Source organism: Homarus americanus, unplaced genomic scaffold (genome assembly GCF_018991925.1).
Source record: "Homarus americanus isolate GMGI-L3 unplaced genomic scaffold, GMGI_Hamer_2.0 scaffold39675, whole genome shotgun sequence".
Taxonomy (NCBI): Eukaryota; Metazoa; Arthropoda; class Malacostraca; order Decapoda; family Nephropidae; genus Homarus; species Homarus americanus.
In genome coordinates this window covers 19523773-19545386 of record NW_024736071.1, presented here as the reverse complement: position 1 = coordinate 19545386, position 21614 = coordinate 19523773, and the positions used below count along the sequence as shown (strand labels likewise).

Sequence of the window (21614 nt, the reverse complement as noted above, 5' to 3'; positions counted from 1 at the left end):
CCCTCCCTTCAAGAGAAAGAGTGGGTGAAAAAACTAGATTTTAACATTTAGTATTAAATAATACCTCAGATTAAAGTTAGGATAATATAATTGACATTGCTGGATTCCTTGTAAGACCAGGAATATTTTGAATATAAATATCATATAATTTGCACAAAAGATAACATATGTACTCAAGAGTAAACATTATATCTAAAATTTGTATGTCTAATGCAAAATCTATGATGTTTATATTCAAAATGATCATCAAATTGTAAGAATTCCAGCAATGTAAATTATATTCTGGCCGGATAATTTGTATGAATTTTATGAGCTAAATAAAAAAAATTATACTTCACCCGTGTAAAGGGGTACACCCACCACGGAATGTGAGCATCCTGGGTTCTGGCAGGGCACCGCGTAAATGTAGAAACGCGGAATGTGGGACCGCGTAAAGTGAGGGTTGACTGTATTAATAATAATAGTAATATTAATAATAATAATAACAATGATATTAATAATAATAATAATATTAATAATAATAATAAAATTAACAATAATAATAATAACAATAATACTGTAATAATAAAATAATAATAATAATAAAGAAATACAAGAATGAAAAAAGATCAAAATTGACCTCGACCTAGGAATTATTATTATTATTATAATTATTATTATATTTTAGCCCCCAGGCCCCAATGTGAGTCAGTGACCTGTGCCCAGATGGTCTGATCCCTGTAAAAAAAAAAAAAACAACCATTCCAAACGAAATCCTCCGAAAACCGAAATGCATCTGGTCCCAAGGATTTCGGATAAGGGATTGTCAACCATCTAACCTTGATATATCTCTGCACTGCACACTGACAAGCAAGAAAATAAAGCAGACATATAAAACAAGCATAATAAGCACTAAATAAGCAATGTAAAGCATATATTGCGACTGTTCTTTACCTGTGTTAAGGATGGTAATGGTCGAGGGTGGTAAATTCAAGTCTTTACCACTCTTATTATGCCTTATCAGAGACTTTATCACCCCCATCAAGTTGCCCAGCACAAGAGGAACTATCACTGGGGTGTTTAGGCATGATTGAGTAATTCACTAAGTCAGAAATAACGAAGAAACACGAAGTCAGAGACACATACTACATGTAAACAAGAGCAAAGATGGTGGGAATGAGTCATAGGCAGTGTACAGAGCCCTCTGGTGGCAAGAATTTGATCAGAGGCAGTGCACAGAGCCCTCTGATGGTAAGAAATTGCACCACACCAGCTCTCCTTATTGTCGGGTCTCCGGGGTATCAATGAAACTTGTGGGGTATTTCCCCTATATGAAATCGTCAGTTATGCAAATTGGTGGTCAATGGAACGTTGGTTATCAGGGTTCACCTGTATTGTATAAGCAAACCATTGATTTTTATTAAGATTTCATTAAATTACTTAAAACGTCTGAATCATTTTACCTATTTTACCCGGCAGAAATCATCTGGAACTGTGTTTTAACATCATAATAAAAAACAAAATAAAAATTTAATGTTTAAGATATGAACAAAATTATGAAACAAATCAAAAGTCTATTAAAAACTAAATTAATATTTCCTAATACTATACATCATCAACTACTTTCTACATACCCAATTTTAATTGTGGATCCAACTTTTATAATTGGTTTATTACATTCAATATCTTGAGTAACACTGAGGTTGTTCTTCTCCTCCTGGTACTGATCAACAGCATCATTTAACAGAGTTTGTAGTTCCTGGAGATAACACAAAAAGTAAACATTAATTGAGGAGGTTTCAATACAGTACTATTAAGCCTCTTAGTATATACTCACTGCATTAGTTTATTAAAAAAAAAATAAATAAAAAAAAAAAATAAATAAATAAAAAAAAAAAAAGCTTTCAGGTTAAAGTAAATAAAACAGATCGACAAAATGCCATGTAATGTAACTAAAAGGGTTGTATAGGGTCAAGAAATCAGTCCCAGATGAAGGGAACACCTTATGAACATGAGGAAAAATGTCCATGGTGAAGGAACAGCACATATTTCATGTTAGAGCACATGCTTTAACCAAAAACTACAATTGCAAATTAATGCCTTGAAGCCCCCAACCTCCCTGTGTTTGATGCAAACACAGTAGAAGTCCAAAAATCCGGACTGCTTGGGGATTGGGTCGGTCCGGATTTTCGGATTTTCCGGATTCTCAGGCAGTACTTTTAAAATTCAAATTTAAGGAGGAATAAAGAAGAGATGAACAGATACATTTTGATAGTTATTCATTAGCAAATATAGCATGCTTCATTTATCAAAACGAGCAGTTTTAAAGAAAAAGCTGTGAATTCTAGAATTTTATTCTTTGCCTTTTTTATATCATAAATTGTAGACTTTCCAATGTTGTATGTTTCCATTAGAACAGTACTGCTCACACCACGTTCTATTTTAAATATTTAAAGTTTGTCACTCAATTTCAACGTGTTCTTTCTCTTCACACAACGAAGTTTATCTACTTAAGGAGCCATTATTATGGGCTCTGTAAATGGAAAGAGTAGGACTCAAAATTACATACGTTGTCACAGTTTGATTGCTTGTTTTAAAGTGGCGACCGCGTGGTCGCTTGTTGTCGCTGTGCAGCTGTGGCGCTCACGCATGTGCACATACACACAAAAGCCAGCTTAAAAAAAAAAAAAAAAAAGAAGTGAGTTTTCGAAAATTCCGGATTCTCGGGTGGTCCTGATTTCTGGCATCCGGATTTTTGGACTTTTACTGCAAATGGAACCCGACTGGGAAGCTTTCTATGATACTGAAAATTTTCCACAAGACCACTCTTCAGTTGAGTGAAAGAATAAACAGCTTCAGAGATAATCACTCAAATCAGGTTTCTTCAAATGTTTATACAGTAGAACGTCGATTTAAAGCGATTCAATTTAAGATTATTGATTTAAAGCGACACCCACAATTAAGGACAATGCTTTAATTTAAAGCGAATCTTTCCGATTTTGTGCGAGTCAATCTGGCGCATCATGTTTAACATTTTGCGCCTAATGTTTCTCTGGGCACGTTACACTGTCCTAAGGGCAAAGCTGTACTGTACATGTACCCAAAATAATGTACTAAATGATAACTAAAATTTTTGTCTAGTGCAAACTATAGTATGTTTAATTCAAATTAATCACTATCTTAAGAATTCCAGCAATGTAAATTATATTCTCCCTGGTCACTTCTGTGACATTTTATAAGCAAAAAACATAAACTTAAGCTAAATGACATAAATAAACAAATAAATACTTCACTAGACCTTCTGTGCTAAATGTCAAACATGTCACTGTCACTCCCCCCCCCCCCTCTTCCCAGCCGGGGTTTGGTGCTTTAGGCTTAAGTTTTTATCTTATATAATATCACAGACAAAAGTTAGAATATAATTTGTATTGCTGGAATCCTTGCAAGACAGCAAATAATTTGAATATAAACGTCATATATTTTGCACAAGAGATAAAAAAATTTGCTCTGTAATAAAATTCTTAAATTAGAACTAAAATTTGTATGTCTAATGCAAGCTATAGCATGTTTATATTCAAATTAATCACTATCTTATAAGAATTCCAATACAATAATGCTAATTATATTCTCCCATGTCAGTTGTGACATTTTATATGAGAAAAACTTAAAAGTCACTCTTAAGGACAGATAAATAAATCTTGCCATCCTGTCAAACATATCACCTCACCTCCCTCTCCCATCTTCCCAGCTAGTAAACAGACCATTTCACATCCCTTAATTTTAGCTGTGTTGATTTAAGAGTGTTTCTTTTAACATAATACTACAAAAAACAATGTTTTGTGTATTCTAGGAGATGGGCTGAGGTGCTCATCTACTACAGTATAATGCTAAAATGGATTAAGATTTGAAAATATATGTTGTTATTTTTTCAAACTAAGTACAATGCGTCCGTATGTAAAATAGTACAGTATAGTAGTAAGATTACTACTGTCTGTACTTTAGCTATGTCTTTGTTTCTTGGTTCTGTAACTGTGGTTTTAAAAACTTAAAACTGCTTATATCATTAGATTCATATACAGTTGAGTCTTCATTTACGCGGTCAATTGAACCCGCGGAGTGCGGCGTAAAACGAGAAACGCGTAAATGAAATAACAGAACATATGGGATTAATTGAAATAGAGACTGGGCCGACCCCCAAACTCCACTTTTTCCGACACAATACGTACCTTGTAGTCAAAATAACATCTTAATTTTATGATGGTATGCACACACAATTAATATTAAGAGAAATATCAATAATATTAGGTTTTTTAACACTTACATTAGTAGAAAAGATGGCTGGGCACACGGGGATGGGGGGTTGGTTCCGAGGCAGAGGGCAGATTATTGGCTCTCACCTGTATCACTTGTATCACTATCCACCACAGAGGCTTGCAGGGCCTCTTTGTCAAACCCCTCAAAGTCCATATAAGTCCATATCCTCACTATCACTGACTTGGGCCGGCTGTGGTGGGTGGAGGGTGAAGAACTCGGTAATGTTTTGATGACTGGGCGACCTTGTGTGCACCCTGCCCGCGCCGCTTCCCACGTAAATGACCAAATTTGCCGCTAAATCAAGCATTTCAATTCTGGCAAGGCACCGCGTAAATGACAAAACGCGTAAACCAAAACCGCGTAAATCCAGACTCCACTGTACTGTGAATGCACTGAAAAACTGGAATCTTGATAGTTTCATATTCAGTTATATCAGAAGCAGAAATTCATACTTAGTCATAGCTACTGTAGAAATTGGGAAGAATTTTGCCATTTGTATATTGTACTGTATATCTGAGTGGCTTGGCACTGCCTGTGCATTTTTTTCAATTTCAAATTAAATTTACTGAGGAAATAAAACATTTTCAAATGATTTTTACATTCTGCAAAGGAGATCCATGAGTCTTACTGCACACCCCAAGTGCTCAAAAGATGTACAGTATATTTTACATTCCGAATAAATTTAAGGTTTCTGTTGAATCAGCCAATCTTACCTCATTAAGCTTGCTTGTTATTTCTATATAATTTTTATTTTTACTCATATATAGGTATTAGTATCGGTATTGGCAAAATATCAGCCATTTCAAAATATCGGAGAATCGATATCGGCTAAAATGTTGGTTTTGGTACATTCTAGATATAAACTATTTATTTATAAGCCAGTTAGAAGTACCTTCATACAGTTTTGTCTACTCTGAAGTTATCAGTTGCCAGTTTGTATTTTGAGTTACTTTTTTTGACAAAGAAATCTCAGAAATTTCATAGATGCATTGAGGTACCATATGTGAATGTTTAAATTAATCAATTGTAATCAATCATTGAAAGTGCAAAACGTCAATGATTGTTGGCACTGTCTACTCAGGCATTTACTGTTAATAAGTACTAATTCCAAGTCATCTTTTTGTGATGCTACTTGCAATAGAACACTGTGTATATGATTCAGGTTAATAACTCTGTAAATACCTAGTACAGTAAACCCTTGTTATTCGTGGGGATTAGGTTCCAAGGAATGTCGCAAATAGGCAAAACCACATATAGCAACTTATACTACCTTGGTGCACTACTGTATACCTATACCAAACAACTGACCAGCCATGGCAGCACTCATCCCCTCTTTTAACTTATCTTATTATAAAACTTTGTCAGGGTCATCATGGACTTATGCCCTTTAAATTTCACTCTACTAGCATCACTAGCACTGACACTAGGCAGTCTTTGAAGGGCCATTTCACACAGAAACCATTAAGTTTTGAGAGTACAACACGAGATGCTGCATCACAACCAATGGTTTAGCGCGAACAGAGGGAGAGGAGATGCTGCGGGTGCGTGGGGTGACTCGTTGCACTGCGGGAAAAGGCTCCCAAGCTAGCCACCATAGCCCCCACTGCTTATCTGAACGGTTTAAAGAAAATCAGTTGCTGTTATGTTATTACTGCACTCAACAACTAAAGTCATAAAATGTATAACAAGGTTATTAAAAGAATATTACATCAACAATAAAAAAAATATGAAATAGAATTCTCTAGGTTTGAAAATCACACTTAAGTCTGGTTGTCAACAATTGTTTTCACCGAGATGATTGTTATTTACTGTAAAGTGTTAATTGCAAGCAACTTAGTTAAATTCAAAAGTAATGAAACTCGTTATTTACCAATTACACTTTTCAAATTAGATTATTTCCACCAATTACATTTCAGGAAGCAATCATTCTGACAAATTCTAAAATAGATATGCTAGGTCTCACCATTTCCTTATGTGTCATGGAAGCCACACATCCACAACAATGCTAAAGCTGCCTCCCGAAAGCTGGGAATGCTGTACAGATGCCGTAGTTACTTCACTCCTGAGCAGTTGCTTCAAGTTTATAAAGGATTCATTCGTCCTAACTTGGAGTACTGCTCTCATATCTGGGGTGGCTCTTCTTTTGTCCAACTATTAGACAGGGTGAAATCAAAGGCAAGGCCATGGGCTCATAACACTCATCTTGCCCGCGGTGCCCACTGTTTCTCTGTGGATGCTGGTCACACTAGAATAACCCGTTATACTACACCCTTCTTTCCTCACACAGCCAAACTGTGTAATGGTTTGCCTTCTGCTGTTTCCATACTCATACAATGTCTCACTTCAAAAAGCTGGTTTTCCGGCATCTTCGTGGTGTAGATTAATAAAGGTAGATTCTTTTTCTTTTCTATTTTTAATTTCCCTTTACCCTTACTTTTTCGCCCCCGAGCCAGATCAATTGGTGCAGAGCACTTCCGGGAATGAGAGATTTCTAGGTAATGAGACAACTCTCAAAGCCGGGAAAAAAATCCCTCATCCCAGGAATTTTCCGGGCAACGTAAAACAATTTAATGAAAGTTCCAGAATGATGCATTATTTCATCTCTCAAAGCCGGAAAAAATCCCTCATCCCCGGAATTTTCCATGGAACGGAAAATGTTTATCGGAAGTTCCAGAAATTGCACATTACACAATCTCTCGAAGCTGGAAAAATATCCACCATCCCCGGAATTATCCGTGGACCAAAAAATTTTTCTCAGAATTTCGCGAAAATGCCCGATTTTCATCTCAAACCCGGAATAAAAAAAACCATCACCGGAATTTTCTGGGTACCGGGAAAATTTTCTCAAGAGCTTTTCCAGAAAATGTGCCCCTTGGAAAATTGTTCCCAAAGCCGGAAATTTTGGGGAAAATTCCAGCTCTAGGAATAAGTTCCGAGAAAATTTCAATTCCGGCTATGACAGAGTTCGGGGTTTGAGGGATTCTGGCTAACGGAACTATTACTACAGTACAGTAGACCCTTGACATTCACGAGTTTGCAATTCACAATTTCGATTAAATTTGCGGTAAGTAGATGGTGGTTACGGTGGCTAACTTACAAGCCTTTTCCCGCAGCACAATGAGTCACTCCCACATAGCATCTCGTGTTGAACTCTCAAAACTTTAGCGTTTCTGTGTGAAATGGCCCCTAAAAGACTGCCTAGTGATGCTTGGAGTGAAATGTAAAAGGCAGAAGTTAGTGATGACCTTGACAAAGAAAATTTTATTATTTGATATGTTAAAAGAGGGATGAGTGCTGCCACGGCTGGTCAGTTGTTTGGCATAGGTATACAGTAGTGCACTAAGGTAGAATAAGTTGCTATTCGCGGTTTTGCCAATTCGCGCCATTTCTTGGAACCTATCCCTCACAAATGGCAAGGATTTACTGTACTATAATGATAAAAATAAGAACAAATAAGTGTAGAAGTATAGTGTATGTGGAAGACTAATAAGAACAAATAAGTGTAGGCGTATAGTATATGTGGAAGACAAGTGTTTATCTGGGAGCAGCTGGCAGAGGGCAGGGTGGGTGGGTACTCCCTCCCCCTCTCTCCCAAGATTTAGGTTCATTTGGTACCAGTTTGATAAAATATTATCCGAAAAGAATCCGCTTTCCTGAAAAAAGAATCCCACAGTGAACACAATGAGTCATTTTTTTACAAAGGGCAAACAGCTGATTGGCTTACCACAATGTGTCTTCAACACTTAGTAAATTAGTACAATACAGTAGTTTATTTATCACCACTTAATAAATACTACAGTATTACCCCGCCTAACGCGGTTTCACTTAACGCGTTTTATCATATACGCGGTGCCTCGCCAGAGCTGAACTTTCACTTAACACGGATTTTTTCCACATATACGCGGTGAGTGTCCGGCTCGAGACGCTATTTTTAGATTTGCCCCACCCTGCCTGACTGCCTGTTTTAGCTCATAAAATTCATACAAATTACCCGGCCAGAATATAATTTACATTGCTGGAATTCTTATAATTTGGTGATCATTTTGAATATAAACATCATATTTTTGCATTAGACATACAAATTTTAGATAAAAATTTTTCTCAAATTAACTATGTTATCTTTTGTGCAAAATATATGACATTTATATTCAAAATATTCCTGGTCTTACAAGGAATCCAGCAATGTCAATTATATTATCCTAACTTTAGTTTGAGGTATTATTTATTAAAATTTAGTGGTTATCCCACACATCTCCTTGGGACGGTTGGTGGGGGGTGGGGGGGAGGGAGGGACCGACCGACCATCTGTTACCCTGTGAAGAATTATTTTTTTTTTTATTAACTGAAGATATTTGTTTTAGCTCATAAAATTCATACAAATTATCCGGTCTGAATATAATTTACATTGCTGGAATTCTTATAATTTGATGATCATTTTGAATATAAACATCATATTTTTGCATTAGACATACAAATTTTAGATAAAAATTTTTCTCAAATTAACTATGTTATCTTTTGTGCAAAATATATGACATTTATATTCAAAATATTCCTGGTCTTACAAGGAATCCAGCAATGTCAATTATATTATCCTAACTTTAATCTGAGGTATTATTTAATACTAAATGTTAAAAACCCTGGAAGGGAGGATTGGTGGGGGGTGGGGGGGAGGGTTGGGACTGACCGCGCGGTTGGAAGAGGGGGGGAGGCAAGGTGGGGTACTTTGATTGACAGATAGTGTTGTGAAGATTATTATTTTTTTTATTAACTGAAGATATTTGTTTTAGCTCATAAAATTCATACAAATTACCCGGTCAGAATATAATTTACATTGCTGGAATTCTTATAATTTGGTGATCATTTTGAATATAAACATCATATATTTTTCATTAAACATACAAATTTTAGATAAAAATTTTTCTCTAGGTAACTATGTTATCTTTTGTGCAAAATATATGACATTTATATTCAAAATATTCCTGGTCTTACAAGGAATCCAGCAATGTCAATTGTATTATCCTAACTTTAGTTTGAGGTATTATTTATTAAAATTTAGTGGTTTTCCCCCAAAAATTTCTCTGAGAGGGAAGAGCCAGTGAGTGTAGTGTGAGAGAGGGAGGGAGTTGAGTCCATTATTTGAATGGACATTAACTTGGCGACTGTATTTCTCTTAAGTATTAATTGTGTGCATGTACCATCATAAAATTAAGATGTTATTTTTACTACAACATAGGTATGTGCCTTCAAAAAGTGGAGTTTGGGGGTCAGGCCGGTTTCTATTGGAATTAATCCCATATGTTCTGTTGTTCACTTAACGCGGATTTCACTTAACGCGGGACCCTCTGGGTTCAATTGACCGCGTTAAGTGGGGTACAACTGTACTGTAGTTTATTTATAATTACTTAATAAATAATATTATAGTGTTTAATATTGTGTATCTGCATATACCCTGGTTTAATCATTAATCATTTGTCTATGTGTACAAGTAGCCAAATTGAGCCATCATGTAACACTTAAAGGTAGTAAATAGCTTTGTTAGGAAGGCATCTTCATATCAAATATTACATAGTGCGTTAGTGTGACCCCTGTTGTAAGCTGATCTGCTGAAAAAACTCACACGAATGCATCTTGAGTAAATAACTTTCTGACACAACTTAACCTTTTATTTTCAAGTCATATTACAGCATACAGTAATGTATTTTTCTCTATTACTTTATATATTATTTTAATCATGATAAACCATAAGAGGCCAGTTATATGAGAATATAATACTGAATAAATAAATAAATAAATAAACTTGATGAATGTGAAAATACTGGATCAGCCCCAGCCTGCTTACATACTCAAGTTTCTTAGCTCTCAGTAGGCCTATAGCAAATCTGATTAGACCACTGTACAGTACGTATTCAGTAAGTGTGGTTCCTTTCATAAGATATATTTATTAATGTTCCCCATTTCTTAAAAAAGAAAAAAAATTGCATTTCTGGTGACCAGAGCACCTCAATCTGAAAAAACAAATTCCAATATACAGTATTGAAGTCCGATTTATTGAGGTTTTACTGTACCTGCTTCCAATTTCTTCTTATTATTCAGCTTTTTTTACATCTTCAATGCTTCTTCATTCACATCATTTACAGTACTTACCAAACCTTCATAATGGGCTCCTAAGCTTTATAATGGTGCACAAAAGGTTATGCCACACAATTCCATATTTCTCACATGCCTTACACCATTTACTATGACTTACTGACTTATTACTACTGTACATACATTGATTCATTTATTTGCTTGATGTGCATCAATATTGCAATGATCAGCATCACCTTCAAATACAGGGGGTCCTGGGTTACGAACAGGTTCCGTTCCTGAGGACGTTCTTAAGTCAGATTTGTATGCAAGTCGGAACACACACTATATAATAGCCTAAGCCCTTATATACATCTAAAAATCACTTAATTTAAAACAAAAGAAGAAATAGGATGACAAAATACAGTACAGGAAAGTAAAAAAATAATTCATCAGGTAAATAAAATTACGTAAATTTCAAGTTTAACCCCGTTCGTATCGGCAGGCATTCATAAGTCGGGGACCCCTGTAGATATAAAAATTCAACTGTTATTTCATGAAGATTTTTGTTAAAATTTCTGAAATTATGAATAATGTACTGAGATAAATCAATGCTCTTACCTTCCAATGAGAATAGTTCATCCATTTGGCCGTTCTAGAGGGACCAGAGGGTGTGTCAATCACACATCTAACTGGTCTTATCTCCACAACCAAGAGCTTTGATGGATAGATCTGTAAATAAAAACAAGATACTGTACTAATAAAATGAGAAACTGTTCCCCTAATCTCATTAATCCCTTGCGTATGGGGTTGTCACCGAGATGAATAAAATCATCCCTGTTGTGAAGAGGATGAACCATAGCATTTAGAGGCTACAAAAGGAGCTTATTTCCTCCACCACATACTGAACTTGGATTCCTTATTTCCAAAAGAATTGGGTCTCTGAAGGATATGTACAGTACTCTATGGCATCATTCAAAACAGATAGATCACTAAAAACAATACCACTGGTAACTCCATTTTCACCAACTCACTACTGTCCCTGCCACTTCTATTCTTTGACACCAAGGATATGGCTGGGTTTTTGAGCATTATTTGACCTCACTAGTTACTTAGAAACATGTTAAATAAGCACATAAATAAGAGCTTCCAACTGTTGTATACAAGACAACTTTTTCCTTACCTCTTGAAACCTGCAAGTCAAATACAAGAATTGCAACTTTACAAAAACATTCTACAAAAGATAAATGTCTTCTTTTGAGAATATCCCAAAACAGGTGGAGGAATTGTATTTCTCATAATATAGTTTTCCTGGTTCTTGTTAGGAGTAAGCATGCTCCATCCACCTGACAACACCATTTGCACTTCAACTGCAGAGAAACACTTCCCAGCGACCTTCCATAGCCACCTTATCTAACCTAATATAAATTAACCTACCAAACCTAACCTAATACAGTATAATAAATACTAATTCCATCCTTCAAGTAGTTTAGGTAGGTTTGGTTGGTTCATCATATCTACAACAAATCATGTAGACAGTATAATGGAAATAGTCGATATGGTATCACTGGGAGCTAGTGCATCAGCAAAGATTCATGCTCAGGAAAAAAAAGAACACATAGTACAGTACAGAAAACTTATCACTTAATCAACACGGGGTTTAGGTTAAGGAAAACCCTGTGAAGACCCAAAACTACAATGTTCACCTACAGGAAGCCAAAATTGACAAAACAAAAAATTTAAAACACTCCCATAACACATTTACTTCTCACATATGGTCTTCATTTTTCTCATTTTATAATTTGATATTATATTTTCCATATTTCTAAGCCACATTTGAGTATTGCAATGGTTTTTTCGCAACTTTTATAGTTTCATTACAAGTAACAATAAGTAAAGCCAAGGCGCCTCGTCTGGGCTGGCGAGTCGGTCACATAATTAATACCACACACACACACACTGTACCACAGGTTAGGTTAGGCTAGGTTAGGCCTACTTTTCAAGGTGTGACAAAACACTTTTCTTTACTGTATATTATTTATATGCATGTCTAGATTATGTATGATTGCATTTGTATGCAGTTCTATTGTGAAACTTAAATTTGCATAGTTGTTAGGTTTGGTTAGGTCTAGAGGGTAAATTTGGATTTACGATCAGTCTTCTGGAACCTAACCTGATTGTAAGTAAGGACTGCCCTTATTTATAATTTTAACCCAACTTAACCTTAGTTGATAAGAAAAACAAGCAGCAGAAGCAATGTTAGATAACCTCACCAACCTAACCAAAGAAACCTACCTAACTTTACCAACTTCCTGGCCGGCATTTCAGTCATCCAAGGAAACTTAAGAATTTAACTAGTGGAACCAGTAGTTTAGACAAGTCCCTCGCAAATTATTCAAGTTACATTAAGTTGGTTACGTTAGATATCCAATCTATATTTTTCCAATGTTTTTTTATGTGTTTTGAACTTTTGAACGATTTGGACCTTCATATCTGTCGGAAACCACTTGTTTTTGCGATTTCGTATTATTGCAGTTTCGGCCAATAAATGGACGACTATTTTAACCATCGCCAACCTTTAGATCTCCCTATTTGAAGTATTTCTGGTCAATATTTAGAAAATTACACCAGGCAACAGAATATTGAGTCATATATGGGGAGACAAATGAAAAATAAATAAAAATAATTTACTCTACGTTTCCGTCGGAAATTTTTTAGTTTTCGAGTACAGTACAAGTAAAATGTAATGTACAATATTTGGCCAATCAGCATGAGTGTTGACATGACGTCATAGTCGTGCACACCAATTAGCGGGAGTGCTGATGTGACATAATACGCGTGCGCTAATCAGCTTTCGCGGCCAGTTGGAAGATGGCGTCTGTATGAGGTGGATGTACATTGCCTGGCTGCCACATTATTCAGTGCATTTTGGACAATGAAGCAGCAGCTATTGTCATTTTTAGGGCTCACGGTGTTTTTTTTCATCCATAAAGTGTCCGAGATGTAATTCAGTGTCAGTAACGTGTAGATACCCATGGTAAAAGATGGACACTGACGAAGACGCCACTTCCTCATTCAAGTTGCATCACTCTATCTTCCTATATCTCTTACTTAAGGTAAGTTTCTTGCACACTAGGGGTTAGGTTGTCAGATAGGTTAGGTAAGATAGGTTAGGTAGGTTGGGTGAGGTTAAGTTAGGTAAGGTAAGGTAAGGTAAGGTAAGGTAAGGGTAAGGTAAGGATAAGGTAAGGTAAGGTAGGACAGGTTAGGATGTGGCCTGTTAGGTTAGGTCAGGTAACCTAACCTAACACAAAAAAAAAATAAAAAATTATTTGCCCGAGATAAAAGTCAGAATCGGTATTATTTTACTCTGAAAGTTATAAACTACTGAAACATTTAGATCTCCCTATTCTGAGCATTTTGAACCCCGTATACAGCTGGCAGAAATGGATAATAGCGGCGCAATTTAATTTAATTTATTTTAGTAGTTTTCAGTCTTTGTTATGAGATGTTAACGGCGCATTACGCAATAATGACTGACGTCATCCAGTCGTGACCAATGATGTATCGATATCACGCGTTTTTTTCGATCAATCACATTTGATTTTTTTTCAAAGGAAGCAGCCTGGGTAATTTCATTGACCAGTCTCACAATGGCTGTGGTAGAAGTTGGTTGTCATTTGTGCCCCTACGATTATTTTAAGTTTATTGCCGAGTTTTACGAGAGAGACGATCATTCTATCCAATTTTTACGTATCCCTGGTCCTTCCACTTCTAACTAAGGTATTGTAATTTCGGACATAAGAACATAAGAATGGAGGAAACTGCAGAGGGCCTATTGGCCCATACTGGGCAGTCCCGTTTACACCCAACCCCTATTGCTCATATAAGCATCCAACCTATGTTTGAAGCTATTCAGCGTATTCGAGTTAATGATGATATTTGGTAACTTGTTCCATTCATCCACAACTCTGTGTCCAAACCAGTGTTTACCTATTTCCCGCCTAAATCTAAATTTGTCTAATTTAAAACCATTGTTACGAGTTCGCTCCTGGTTGGATAGTTTGAGTACCTTTGTAATGTCCCCTTTGTTTAGCCCTGCCTTCCACTTATACACCTCTATCAGGTCGCCCCTCGCTCTACGTCTCTCGAGGGAGTGCAAATTAAGATGCTTTAACCTGTCTCTATACTCAAGGTTCCTAATGCCCGGGATTAGTCTTGTCATTCTCCTCTGAATTCTTTCCAAGGATTCTATATCCATTCTGTAATACGGTGACCAGAACTGAACTGCGTAATCCAGGTGTGGTCTCACAAGAGCAAGATACAGTTTTAGGATGACCTCGCTAGTCTTGTAACTAACACTCCTTTGTATGAACCCAAGTACTTTATTAGCCTTGTTACAAGCAAAAACACATTGTTTACTTGGCTTAAGGTTCCTACTTATCATTACTCCTAAATCTCTCTCACAGTCGGATTTCTCTATGGCATCGTTGTTCATCTGGTATCTGGTTTCCCTGTTTACATCTCCTATACTGAGTACTTTACAAAAAAGAGCAATTTCCGCCAAAAATGAAGGTCAGATTCGTTTAAAACACACCAAAATACACTGGAAAAAAAATTGGTCAACCCCTAGGGACTCATGTCCTAAAGTAAAAATTTACCTCAGAATCTTCTAAAACAGCAAGAAAACTAGCGAACAAATTTATTTTTCATGTAAAAAAATTGATGGGTAGTAAAAGAAAAATGACCTAAACATCAAAACAAATAATGAGTCAGCGGGTCACTCATCAATATTAACCAAGAAATGTCTTTGAATTGTCTAAACTATCGGAAAATACCAGTTTTTAATTATCAAATCGATTATGGACTGTAAGGAAAATAATACCCCTCTTCCCTTTGCATTATCAATACTATACTTGGAATGATGTGCGCCATAATCTTCTTGGCTACTGAGCTAAGGTCAAGGGGCTGGATACAATGTTAGGTGGGAAGAAAACACACACGGCAGTACTGTTCCACATTAACCTCAATTGATCTACAACAGGATTCCACAAAAACTTATAACCTCATAGAATTAGTAAAGAAAGAGTACCTTAAGGTAGTCGATGTGTCTCACAGACATCATGAAAACGTCGGCTAAAGTACCGCTGTAAAGAGACAATCTTTCGCTATTGTCATTTTGAACTGTTTGTGTTTTGACTGTATCAACGTCCGCCACGTCCTCACACATCCACATTTTAATTACTTTTTAACTTGACATAAAAACCTCTTTCACATTAATCTCTCGTACTTAAGCTGTCAGGGTTTTTTTTCACTGGTGTATTTACGTTCTCAGTGTCACAGCAATTTTGTTGCGACCTTCATTTTTATTGCTTATTCTATCATTAAAAAAGAAGGGATTTTTCTCTAATTATCATTTATCATTTCCTGTACAGTGAATATATCTTTGACAGTGATACCGGAAAACCAGAAATAAAGTTGTCATCATTGTGTTATCCAGTGTGAGGGTTGCCCGGGAAATACATTTCCCCAAAACTAGTGCAAGAAAACTGTTGCTAGTTTAGCGGACAGTTTTGGTTTCATGTTGCTCAATAATTGATGCTTGACGTTGTAGTGTAACGGGCCGAGTTTTCTTACTTGTCAAAGAAATAATGCATCAGTTGTCTTATGAAGTAATGAGTAATAGTTGTTGAATGGTATAAGTACTTGGAGTTGTTTAATGGTATAATAAGTATTTGGACGTGGTGAATGAGGTAATAAGTTCTTGAAGTGTTTGATGACTTAATAAGTTAATTGTGGTTCTGTTTTGTCTGAGTGAATCTAAGATGCATCTTCTCCACTCACTGTGTTAATAAATATTGAATTAGTAATCTACGAGTATCACCACTCTACTCCGTCTAAACATTGGCTCCCAGAAAATAATACTTACTCACGTGCCTATACATCTACCACACTACCCAAAACCCTTCCATGAGTTATGTTATATAATCAAAAGTCTGGGTGGTGGCAGCTACCCTGTGTAAGTATGAAAAGAGTTGTACTAAGAGTAACATGGTTCCCCAGACTCTTCCGGCGTCAGACACCACTGATTCTGCAAGGACAAGACATCGATCAAGTACGCACCTACAGGTACCTTGGTCTACCTGTGCGAGCCACTACCAGAGCCACGACCTCCGCTGTCGCCGCCCACGTCATCTCCCAGTGCCGCCAACGAACAAGGCCCCTCCAGTCCCTCACTCACGGCCTCAAAGGAGCCTCTGTCAGGGTCCTACGTCTCATGTACATTGCCATCGTCAGAGCTGTCATAGATTATGCCTCTCCTGTCCTTGTAGTTGCCTTCCAGCGCGAGAAACAAAGCATAGAGAAAATCCAAAACAGAGCGATGAGACTCATACTCGGCTGCCCTATGACCACCGGAATAGAAGTCATGCAGCGCGAACTAATCCTGCTTCCCGTCTGCGATCGAATTACTGCTCTCAATGCCATCCTTGGTGTTAAACTTCTTCGCAGTGAGCAACCGACTCCCCTGTTGCGCTCACTGAACTCACATCTTAACACCCTCCTGCGCCGGCCTGTCCCCATTACTTTCCCCCCTCCCTCTCAACTCTGGCCTGTCCACACTGCTGCTGACATCCTGCGTTATCACCTCTACACCCCCTCGACCTCTCTCCCTCCCGAGTACACTGTGGGGTTTTTGGGATGTTTGGTGTTCACTCAGGATGGGATGGAGAAAGGAAACTCACAATGTGCTCTCATGTATACATGTTGTATTGGATGTACAATGCAGCTTGGTGCTGGGAAGGCAGCATGGTTACAAGCGTGATGTAGAGAGAGCTGGTTGGTGAGGGTGCTCAGAGGAGGACAGCTTGTGGGTCGCCATGCTCGCCGGCGGGAGCGAGGACCGCCAGGCAGGCGGAGGAGGAGCGAGGGCCGCCAGGCAGCGGCGGAGGAGGAGGTGTTGCTGGCTGGTTGGTGTAGGAGAAAAAAGGCAGGTCACCACGAGGTCAGGTCTTAAATAGCGGGGGTAGGCGTGGCTTAGTAGTTGACCCCCGCTCCGTGATGTATGGCGGCGCTGGTTGACCCAGACCACGAGGGGAATTGGTGGGGTCGACTACTCAGCGACAAACAGCGTTTGTAGGGGAGAATTCCACTACAACACTCATCCGCCTCTACCACCGTGGACCTCCCCGTGTGTTGATGTTGTCGTCCACACCTTCCCTGCTCGTAAATCCACCCAACTGAGGTATATGCTCAAACTTAACTGCCTGGAGCAGATTAATGATGTCGCTTCCTCTCTAAAGACCTCCCACCCTCCTATCCTGGTCTACTGTGATGGGTCTGTTACCACGCTGGGCAGCGCTGGGGCAGCTGCGTGGATTCCTGAGCGCCAGGCCTGCAGGAAAATCAGGGTCCACGACTGGGCCTCCTCCACTGATGCTGAAAGCATAGCCATCCTCGCGGGCATTCATGAGGGGGCGACCTATGCTCGCACTGAACGCCGGAACCTCCTTATAATCAGTGACAGCACTTCTGCGCTAGCGAGGCTCAAATTACCCTCCCCCTCCTCCCCTGCCGCCCAACACACCCTAGCCGCCGTTGCCGGGCTAGAACAAACTGATGACATCCATGTCAAGTTTCTTTGGATCCCGTCACATGTAGGAAAAACTGCCTGTGACACTGTTGATCGGCTTGCCAAAGAAGCTACACAAGAAAAAGATATTGAAGCCACTCTCGCCCTCTCCCTGAATCATCTCAAATCTCGCATACACGCCACACAACGAGAGGCATTCAACGAAAATTGGATACACCTGAAACAACGGGGTAGCATCACACTATGCCACTATGACGCTGTAACCGGTGACGACAACCGCCACTACAAAGAATATCAATCCCTGACTCGATCTCAACAGCTTATATACATGAGACTGCGCCTAGGGTACAGGTACCTATGGGAGTAAATTGGCAACCCTGAGCCTCACCGCACTGTTTGTAAACTTTGTGGCCAACCCGACTCTCACACCCTCTCTCACTACATCCTCACTTGCCCTATGACCTCCTCCTATAGGTCCCCAGCCGTTACCAACACCTCTTCCCTCCCAGACTAGATATCCCTCCTCCTAGTCACAGGCCTGGCATTTGACATTATTAGGGACCTGCCACTCTTTGCCATAAACAAATAAAATGTACCGGGAACTTTCCCCCCACACACATTCTCTCACTTTATGTAACTTGACAAAACCTATGACCCTTCAGGCTTTTACGCCCTTAATGTACGAGTCATAAAGGCAAGTATGAACTTTTCATACTTCCCTGTTGGGCGCTGTAAACGCTTCTGCGCTTCACCTTGCACAGGATGTAAGGGGGTGCCCAATAAACTAGCCCCCTCGGGGGCAATTCTGAATCTGAAATCTTCCCCAGACTAACCCATGTATAAGGATAGACATAAAACAAAGTATCCTTCCGAAAGGTAAGAACATTGAAACTGAGAATATAATATATATGAAAGGAAATGAAAAGAAAGAACATTGACTTGGAAAACATAAGCAGAGAAGCATAAGAAGTTCCTCATCGACACAGGTTCATCGGTCAGCCTCATCCCTCCCTCACTACAAGACAAGTCAAAGCAACCCTCTTATGATCTGTTCGCTGCCAACGATACCCCCATCGCCTCCTACGGCGTACGCACCCTCGCCTTAGACCTCGGTCTGCCCAAGACTCTGCATTGGTTATTCGTGATAGCAGACGTGTCTCAACCCATCCTTGGTTTCGACTTCTTCACCTTCCACAAGCTCGGCGTCAAACCAAGTCATCTATGCCTCATCCATGAGCCTACAGCACGCAAGATCCAGGGTTCTCGTGCCAGACACACCGACACTATCACCTGTCTTGCGCCTTCTAACGGGTTCTCCTCCCTGCTCGACGAATTCAAGGAGCTTTTCTCACCCCGAGTCTCTCTACCCCCACCACCTACATCGGGAATTTTCCACCACATCGAAACCAAAGGACCACCAGTCTTTTCACGCCCTCGCCGCCTGCGCCCTGAGCTCCTGAACACAGCCAAAGTAGAATTCAACAAACTACTGCAAGACAACATCATTCGCCCTTCAAGGAGTCCCTGGGCATCGCCTCTTCACATGGTTCCTAAACACCCGGCGAGTGGAGGGTGTGTGGCGACTACAGAGCCCTGAATCTCGTCACCAAACCTGACAGGTACCCTATTCCGCATGTCCAGGACTTTCACCACAAACTTCATGGCAAGACTATCTTCTCGAAGATCGACTTGGAGCGTGCCTTCCACCAGATCCCAGTAGCGCCTGCAGATACCCAGAAGACAGCCATCACCACTCCGTTTGCACTCTTCGAGTACACTTTCATAAGTTTTGGCCTAAGCAATGCAGCACAGACTTCCAGAGGTACATGGACCATATGCTTCGCGACCTCGATTTTGTCACCGTCTACATTGACGACATCCTCGTCGCATCTTCGACGCCTGCCGAGCACCGCCACCACCTACAACTCCTTCTCCAACGCCTGCAGAACAACAACATGAAAGTTCATCCTGCTAAGTGCGTCTTTGGAACCTCGGCCATCGATTTCCTCGGTCACAGAGTCTCGCCCAATGGCATACAACCCCTACCACAGAAGATAACTGCAATTAGGGAGTTCCCCAAACCTGAAACGGCGAAGAAACTCCGAGAGTTCCTGGGTTTAGTCAACTACTACCACCGCTTCATTGACAAAGCTGCCACCGTCCTAGCCCCCCTACACGACCTTCTCAAGGGACGCCCAAAGAAGTCTCACAAGCCTCTCGTGTGGACTCAAGAGGCTGCTACGGCATTCACCACTATCAAACAGCACATTACACGCCTCACCCTCCTGGCCCACCCCGCACCTGACGCCCGGACCACTCTCACAACAGACGCTTCTTCTACTGCAGTGGGCGCCGTCTTACAGCAGGAGATCAACGGAATTCTCACGCCCGCTGCTTTCTTCTCACAACGGCTTCAACCACCACAACTCAAGTACAGCGCCTTTGATCGAGAACTCCTGGCCATATACCTGGCTGTCAAACATTTCCAGCACTTCGTCGAGGCCCGTCAGTTCACCATCTTCACTGATCACAAGCCCCTCGTCCACGCCTTCGCTTCAGCTTCCCAGTCACATACACCTCGTGTCCTGCGCCACTTGGCTTACATCTCGGAGTTCTCCAGCGACGTCCAACACATTAAAGGCAGCCACAACGAGATCGCCGACGCCCTCTCTCGTTGTATATCCACCATTCTTCCCTCATCTCCACCCATTGATTATGGGCAGCTAGCCGCGGCTCAAGAGAACGACGAAGACCTGGCAGCATACAAGATAATCCCCCTCAGGCCTCACACTCCAAGAACTCCCTGTTCCTGGCACAAAGATAAAATTGTGGTGCGACGTATCCTGTGGGCAGCCTAGACTGTTCGTGCCTCACGTCCACCGCCGCGCTGTTTTCGACCGCATCCATGGTCTCAGCCACCCGGGTGTGCGGGCCTCCCAGCGCCTCCTCACGCAACGTGTCGTCTGGCCCGGCATCAAGTCTGATACTAAGAAATGGGCTGCCCAGTGCCTGGCCTGCCAGTCCTCCAAAATACATCGTCACATACGGGCCCCCTTACAAACCTTCCCTATTCCCAAAGGACGTTTTCAAGTAGTACACCTCGACATCGTGGGACCTCTTCCATCATCCTACGGTAGCACCTACATCTTCACCTGCATCGACCGTTTCACCAGGTGGACAGAAGCAATTCCCATGCCCAATGCTACAGCAGAAACTACTGTCCGCGCCTTCATGTCCGGTTGGGTTTCCCGCTTTGGCCCCCCCGCAACAGTAATCACTGACCGAGGAGTCCAGTTTGAGTCACAACTCTGGCAACAACCTCCTCTGCCTGCCTGGTGGTCCTCCCTCCCGCCGGCGAGCATGGCGACCCACAAGCTGGTCCTCCTCTGAGCATCCTCACCAACAAGCTCTCTCTACATCACGCTTGTAACCATGCTGCCTTCCCAGCACCAAGCTGCATTGTACATCAAATACAACATGTATACAGAGAGCACATTGTGAGTTTCCTTTCTCCATCCCATCCTGAGTGTGAACACAAACATCCCATACCCCACAAATGGTGACCCCGGAGATTCGCACTCACACAGGATGGAGGAGAAACTGATCACTCTCCCAGTCTTCAAGCAACATGGAAGACTGGCTTATCCACCCAGAAGCAGCTCTC

At 40.2% G+C, this 21614-nt stretch overlaps 1 protein-coding gene across 1 annotated transcript; it reads right to left on the bottom strand.

The window, feature by feature from the left end:
* Positions 1–1594: 1594 nt before the first annotated feature.
* On the bottom strand, positions 1595–15595 carry LOC121871730. Its single transcript, XM_042374142.1, has 3 exons — positions 15452–15595; positions 10981–11091; positions 1595–1738 (listed from the first exon to the last, which is right to left on the bottom strand). The coding sequence occupies exons 1-3, from the start codon at positions 15593–15595 to the stop codon at positions 1595–1597; spliced, it is 399 nt and encodes a 132-aa protein (XP_042230076.1).
* Between the last annotated feature and the right edge of the window lie 6019 nt (positions 15596–21614).